The sequence below is a fragment of the Dinoponera quadriceps genome, unplaced genomic scaffold (assembly GCF_001313825.1).
Source record: "Dinoponera quadriceps isolate SergipeBrazil2010 unplaced genomic scaffold, ASM131382v1 scaffold3127, whole genome shotgun sequence".
NCBI classification, from domain to species: Eukaryota; Metazoa; Arthropoda; class Insecta; order Hymenoptera; family Formicidae; genus Dinoponera; species Dinoponera quadriceps.
This window is the reverse complement of record NW_014557143.1, coordinates 300,345-307,837: the sequence shown is the minus strand read 5'-3', so window position 1 is coordinate 307,837 and position 7,493 is coordinate 300,345. Positions and strand designations below refer to the sequence as shown.

Here is a 7,493-nt window from a genome sequence, read left to right as displayed (position 1 = left end):
AACAGTAAATTATTTTTCTTTAATGACATTTCTACGATGCACTTTCGGGCATTATCAATAATGGATTGGCTTTAGCCCACTTTCAAAGTAATGTTTTTAAATATTGAAATAACTGCAAAAATTTATGTCAGAAATTATCGTATACTTTGAATATATTTAACCGCAAAATGTTGTTTATGACAGCTAACTTCAAGTTGTACAAGTTATTACAGTCAACAAAAAAATTGACAAATGAATTTAGGCCACTTTCAAAATAAATGGCTCATATATATATATATATATATATATATATATATAAATAATCTGCACTTGTATTTGATTCTATTTACGATGCGAGATATGCATTCAATTTATAGCACCTTCCTCTTTATTTATATCGCGAGAAACTCCCAGGATTTCGAGAGAGAAACACGGCGCACGATAAAAAAAATTTCGAAGATACTTATTCGGAAATAATCACATCACTCATTGAGTTATTACCTCTGTGAAACTCAGGATAACCGCCGACCACGCGGCTGCGACCACTCTGGGCAAGGAGGCGCGTCGCTGGTCGACGAGGATCGCCCGTGAAGTCAGCGGCATCCGCGAGAACAACCGGAAGCTGCAGACGATGCTGCAGCTTAAAGAAGCCGGTCAAAAGGTGCGTCAACGCAGTGTCCTGTACGAATAATTCATATTTGATTACCTACTAAAGTTACGTTTAGTTATTCATTGAAACGTCTTATTTACTAAAAATCGAAGCTATTTATATACTGGGAGAGAAAATGATCCTTCGTTCTAAGCTTGTTCTTTCTTATTCTCTCTGTTAGACTGATCCGAATGATCCTAATGGTCCAGATTTAGACACTAAGATCGACGAGCTGAGACACGCCATTCGACGAGCAGAGGTGAGACTTTCGTGTGTACATCTCGTCGTATTATATCTTGAATATCTTGAAAACGGAGCAATTGGCTAAAAAATGCTTCAGACAAAAGTCGTAGGGTTTAGAAGGGGACATAAATCGATGACCTTCTAACACAATTTTTTCCCATTGCGCACAGACTGCAAAACTGAAAGCAGAAGCAAGGATAGAATGTCTCCGACACGGTGGGGGTTCGTAATATTCACCGTTTAATATTACTTTTATTACTTAATACTATTTAAATATTAATTTAGATAATTAATTAGCCTATCTACATTTTTCTTCCTTGCCCTTTTCCAGTGAACGTGGACGAATTTCTGCAAGAGGCCGAGACACTCAGCGTTCAGGATATGCCGCGCTCCGCCAGTTCCCTCTCGGTTAGAACAGACGCATCTGGTGCCGCGGTGAGTACGCAACTTTACTCGACTGAAAAGTCTTCCGTGAAAGAAAAGAACTACGTAGAATAAGATAGAAGGAATTGGATAGACGAGGGACTGAATTTCCACGGGTCTTTGAAATCCATTCGCAGGAGCATCCGTCCTCAGACTCGTTCTACGACAGCGACGGTGACGGCGGCAGCGACCTGACGACCGTTGAACGTCCCGGAAGCGGCAGGAACGCGCCGCAGCAGGAGGAAGAAGTTGCCGAAGAGAGACAGAGGCACGACAGCGCCGAGGTCGATGGTACGTCGGGGATTTCCTGATCGAACGGGACCGAAACCAAAGTCCACGCTGCGTAAAAATGTCTTTTACTCACCTTCAATAATTTTGTTTAATTTTAATAATAATAATAAACTAATTAATTATAAATATATTATATAAATAAATTATAAATAAAATAATTGTTAATTTTCACACTTGACGGATAGAGAAAGTCCGGAGAAAATATGATATATCGATTATCCGTTAATTACAAAGTTATCTGCTTTTTTTTGTAGCATTGTTGGAGCAGGAGAAACAACGAATAGAGGAGTTGACGGCGGGTTGGGACGATCCCACGGCGGTGGACTGGGACAACGAGGAGAAGGACGAGCAGGAGACGCACGAGACACAGGAAATGATCTCCAGCCAACCCATTTACAAGTGCACTGCTCTCTATTCATACACAGTAAGCTGTCCGCGAGGCAGAAAGCGGAATGTAGCGGCCCATTTTTTTCTTTTATCCGGCCTCTCCTGTCGCTTTTATGTTACTATCGTCATTTATTCGATCTCACCAGGCGCAGAATCCGGACGAGCTGTCGATCGTGGAGAGCGAGCAGCTGGACGTGGTCGGCGAGGGCGACGGCGACGGTTGGCTGAAGGCGCGCAACTACCGGGGCGAGGAAGGTTTCGTGCCGCAGAACTACCTGGACGTGGAGCGGGAACCGGAAGGGCCGACTTCCGGCGGGCTCACTTCGCAAGGCCCGGCGGGCCTGGTCCAGCAGATCTCCTTCTCGTCCGTCGACTACACCATCGACGATCACGACGCTGTTGATCCTGACGCGGGTCTGCACGACGCCGTCGCTGACGATGTCATTGTAGAAAATCACATCGGAGGTATGGAAGCGAAGCTGTCGATGAACACCTGCTCTTCTACTCATATAAATCCTGGTTGGCGCGCAGAGTTGGAGCAGTACTGCATCGCGCTGTACGACTACGACGCGACTTGCGACGAGGAGCTGAGCTTCCTCGAGGGCGACATCGTCCGGGTGGTACGCAAGGAGCCCCACGAAGTGGACGATGGCTGGTGGGAGGGAGAACTACGGGGCCAGCGAGGCCTCTTCCCGTCTCTCATCGTGGAGCCTTGCGGACCCGATGGCGCCCCTTTGACCCCGCAGGTGAGGAAGATCAATCTTTCCCACTCGACCATCGAACAAGTCAAATGTAAAGCATGTATCTTCGTCAGGACGATATAACGCCACCAAGTTCCGCGCCTCCTGTCTTCACCCCGCCGGAAGTGCCGGAGTTCTTGTTGGCCGACGAGCTCACTCAGATCGATGGTAATTACACGATATTTTACGTATGAGAAATCTTTTCTCACGAAAATTCGATCTTTTACTTTAAGGATGAATGAATACCCCGTATTTGATTATCTTTATGCGAATTTCACCTCTGATTCGATCACCTTGATGAGTCTAAATGTCTTTCGGTGTATTTTTATAGGCATATTTTCAAGGTTGGTTTAGATTAGCGTTATACTTAATCCTTCTGTTTCATCTTTTAATGTAAACTTACGTGGTCGTAGAATCGCAAGAAGAGAAGCCGGCGGTGAACGGTGAGAGTGGTTTTGTGATAAACCTGTCAAAGGACCAAAAGGACCATTACGGCTCGCAGTTCGAGGAGAAGCCGGACGCGCCTGGTATATTAGGTGAGAGAAAATGGGATGTCTCGATTATTTAAGGAATCTGCCCCTGAGAAGTAATGCCAATAATGGCAGGACACTGTGTGTGCACGCTCATGTCGCTGCTCTAATGCAATATTAAGAGATTTTAAGTGCAGGAGACTTGGATAATTTATAGAAAGTAGCGTTTGTCCTCCTTGTCTGTATGTAGTTCTACGTGATAATTTTATTCATTTCTCGCTGATCCAAGTTGTCTCAAGGTGTGGAGTTAGAGCAGCGATATAATCGAAGTAGGTAGCATTTGTTATTGTTTACCTGCATATTTTAATCTATGAAACACTATGACTTGCTGCTGCGCAGTCGTGGAGATATCAGATGAGTCGGGCGATAAGGTAAATTGGCGTAGAACGAGCGACGGAGGAAACGTTTAACGCACATCGAATGAGGGTGGATTCCTCTTCCGCAATGATCAGATCGAACAAGCCCACCCCCCGTTGATTTCTCGTCCGATACAGTGAGATGAAAACAGTCCTTTGATCTAGAAGAGGAGTTTAGCGGAATATCCGATGCGCGTTACACACCCTGCCTGTGTAAATTCGCTGACGACCACCCTTTCGTTCGCAGACGGAAAAGGCTGAGGAGAACTTGAGAGCCGTTGAAGAGCCGGATCAGAAAGACGAATTCGGCCTGGGAGTGGCGCAAATCGTTATCACGGCAGCCACGCCCATGGAGGAGGTCGAACATCCGTTCCCGGGTGCCGAGGAGGCCCCGGAAGACCCGGTGAAGTCCACCGAGAGCTCGGAGGCCGACCAGGAGGCTTCCAGCGCCGCCTCGGATCCCAACGAGAGCGAGTGCAAGGAAGAGGAGGAAGCCACTGTGATCTTGGATGAGAAAGAGGTCGACGAGGGGGAGGAGAAGTCGACGATCGACGAGCTTCCAGCGGATTCCGCGCCGTTCCCGATCAGCAGTAGTTCCGGCAGCGAGGCGGACTCGACCGCTTCCGGTCCGAGTACGAACGAGAACTCCCAATCGCGCGGAACGGTGGTGGAGGTGACGGAGGAGGGCGAGGTAGAGGAGGAGGGGGAGGAGATGCTGGTAGGGGGTAAAATGCTGGTCGGCGGACGGGCCAGCATCCCCGATGAGCTGCAGCCGGACCAGCTGGAGAAACTACAGAGCTTGAAAGAGTCGAATGCCTAGGGTCCCAGCTGACCGGGCCGCGGCAGCCGGCCCGGCAGGCTCCTCGCCCTGCCCCAAGGCCACCCCGACCACTTCCGCCACCTGCTGAACTTCTGGCGCGCACCGGACGTTCTCACCAGAAAGGACTAAGGACTTCTCTGGGGAAGAAAAGGACAAGAGACTCGGAGAGACTGATGAGACACCGATCGGTGACAGAGAGAGAGACGATCATTCTTGCGGCTGTCCCGCCTTCGGGAAAGTAGCTTTCTTAGCGTCCTATACAATGAATAGTCGCGCTTGCCAACCGCCCCTGTTTGGAATAAGGTACGTTAATAGATTCGAGAGAAATGTGAATTAGTTAGCGCTCTCAGGGTGAAGAATCGTCGAGCCCTGATCGTCCTGATAATAATAATAGGCTGTCGAGAGCTGAGAGGGATAGAGCTCGTGGAAATTGCGAGATCGATCGGAGTTTTAGGAGAAGAGGGGTCGATACACACGATTTATCGGGTGGATTTTAACATTGCGATAATCTGTTGTCGGATCGCTAATCTATTAGGTAGATCACCACGTTAATCTATTTATCTAGCACAATAATCATTGATTTCGAGGAGAGGAGCGAGAGATCGACGAGCACCCGGCGCCGGGACAGCCGCAGCGGATGGATGATACAATATTCACGGTCACCAAAGGATTCTATGGGAGACTTTATATAATGTCGCACCGAGATTTCAAGGGTTCAACGCGACAGCAGGCCGATCTGTTCTCAGGGTCTCGAGAAGATCGATGTTAATTAAATTTTCCCAATTTCAAGCCTCCCGAATCCTCCGAGGAAACAGCTCGGGCCGCTGTCGCACCTCAGACCTTTCATTTCTACGTCGACCTATTAATATAAAAGAAAAAGAAATCTGAAAATGCATGATCGCGTCGATTGTCCTGTTATTTGGGATAGCTAATTTCGGGTCGGCCGAAGACGACCCATCTAGCGAACGATCTGACGACGGAAGAGGGGGAAGTCACGAGTGCGAACGATGTACAGTACGAATATGTACGGGAGAGAGAATTGTCGATACCTGTCGATACTAGAGGGCTGTAAAGCGACGACGACACCCGCACGACGGTCGTCGGTGTACATTTCAAGGGAATTACACTGGTGTTGCATGTAAAAAGGTGAACGACTGTCTCCTTTGAATACCACTCTCTCTATCCCTCCTTGGTTTCCTTATTGATCTAACGGAACGTAATGAATTGCTCAGCTCAACTATCTTTAATTAAATAATTCCTCCGGAGCACAAGGGTGCTTTTACATGCTGCATAACTTGCATCGGACGATCAAATCCGCGGTGGTAATCGGCAATTGGGTAATTGAGACGATTTGATTAGCTGACGCAAGTTACGCCGCATGGGGAGGCCTGAGACGTCCTACGGATTATTCAAGTCGCACAGATTTTTATATACAGGGTGTTCCAAACTAATCTCGATTCCCATGGTGTGCAAGGAGAACAGGTGAAACTGAGCAAAATGTCATGTAAATTCATCAATGTCATCTTGCAAAATCGCAGACGACGCAGTGCGATGCGCGATGTCCAATGAACGGGCAGCTCTTCTGGAAAAGTAATGTGCTCATCAGATATCGCGTGTCGCGTCATGCAAACCTGCGAAAGCCATTAAAAGTTCCGGTTTACCAAAAATGCTTTAACTCTTTGACTGCTATGGGCGCATATATGCGTCCAGCAAAAATCATCGGTGTGGCCTATGGGCGCATATGTGCGTCCGACGCAAGCCATCGATGTAGACTATGGACGCAAATGCGCGCTCGGCGAAGGCTTTGGCTGTTTACTGCTGTAATGTGTTGTCTGCAGGAGACATAGAAGAAGGAGGGATACTCCATACGAGTGTACAAAATGCGACGTCGGATTATGCGTTGAGAACTTGTTTTGAGATTTACCATACGCAATTAAACTATTAATTTTCTTATTGTTCTTATTTCTTAAAAGAAAGTTTTTGTTTATATATTGAGTATTTATGTTACTTACTTGTTATTTGTTCAATTTTTCAATTTCCAATATCCAAACACATACATTATAACTATCAAATTATGGCGTTTTAAAACTTTACTATTGGTGAATAAACAATATATATTGAAAATAAAAAATGATTGGATTCATTTTGCAGTGGACAAAGTAATTGGATTGTGTACTATATTATAATGTGTTAATACGCCGCCGATAAGATCCATATTGCGCGCAAAAGTATTCAGTCCTCAGCGATCGCTACTGCCGGCCGTACGCCGCCCACGCGAAGCGCTTCAACTTAACCCTTTGCACTCCAGCCTAGTAATGCATAGAGGCTATTAGTTCCTACCTATTAGTACATACCTATGATGTAGAAGAAAAATAGAGTCGTTTCAATAAAACAAAATTTTTATTTCTTAGCTATTTTATAACAAAACATATTCTAACTTATATTATAAAAGAAAAACATAAATTTTAGGACTTAAAATTTCTTAAAGTGCCGAGGCAGCAAAACAACCATGTCGCCGCTACGGCGACAGCGGAGTGCAAAGGGTTAAAGCAGTTAGCAGTCAAAGGGTTAAACCTTGAGCCTTAAAAAGATCGATCAATCATAATTGATTAATCCTCTATCACACAGACACACACATACACAACGCGCGCGCAAACAAATGATATTTATTTGATTCTGTATATGTCAAAATAAATAGTGAATTCGCATTTCTGGAAGGCACAAAGTCTAGAAATAGATCGTCATTTTTTGTAACTTGGAAGTTATGTGACAAGGGAAGATAAAAAGGAGGAAATTTCTCTTTCTCTGCCGTATAATTGAAATTTTAATTAAATTGCAGGTAGACCGAATATAAAATTGCAATCGAAAAAATTGACATTAAATCGCAATTAATACATTCCGTTTTCGGTGTACACTGAATTCGGCCTCCACGTCACTGACATTTTTTTTTATTTTAAGGGACAAGATGCAGGAAAAAAGTTGATCACTCGTTCGTGCTGTCGCCATATTTGGGACACATTTAACAAGCTCCATATTGTGCACACTGTTTGCGGTGTACACATAGCGTAAATTGGA

The 7,493-nt window shown here is 45.5% G+C and overlaps 1 protein-coding gene across 1 annotated transcript in view; it reads left to right on the top strand.

Annotated features, from left to right (window-relative positions):
- The window catches only part of LOC106748751, a 16,619-nt gene extending 9,869 nt beyond the window's left edge, over positions 1 to 6,750 (top strand). The window contains exons 16-27 of the mRNA XM_014627597.1: positions 496 to 640; positions 810 to 887; positions 1,042 to 1,093; positions 1,203 to 1,306; positions 1,432 to 1,585; positions 1,840 to 2,009; positions 2,119 to 2,437; positions 2,504 to 2,718; positions 2,787 to 2,880; positions 3,126 to 3,248; positions 3,582 to 3,613; positions 3,846 to 6,750. Of these exons, the coding sequence (XP_014483083.1) occupies positions 496 to 640; positions 810 to 887; positions 1,042 to 1,093; positions 1,203 to 1,306; positions 1,432 to 1,585; positions 1,840 to 2,009; positions 2,119 to 2,437; positions 2,504 to 2,718; positions 2,787 to 2,880; positions 3,126 to 3,248; positions 3,582 to 3,613; positions 3,846 to 4,418 (2,059 nt within the window). The 3' untranslated portion in view covers positions 4,419 to 6,750. The remainder of the gene's footprint in view (positions 1 to 495; positions 641 to 809; positions 888 to 1,041; positions 1,094 to 1,202; positions 1,307 to 1,431; positions 1,586 to 1,839; positions 2,010 to 2,118; positions 2,438 to 2,503; positions 2,719 to 2,786; positions 2,881 to 3,125; positions 3,249 to 3,581; positions 3,614 to 3,845) is intronic.
- The last annotated feature ends 743 nt before the right edge of the window (positions 6,751 to 7,493 follow it).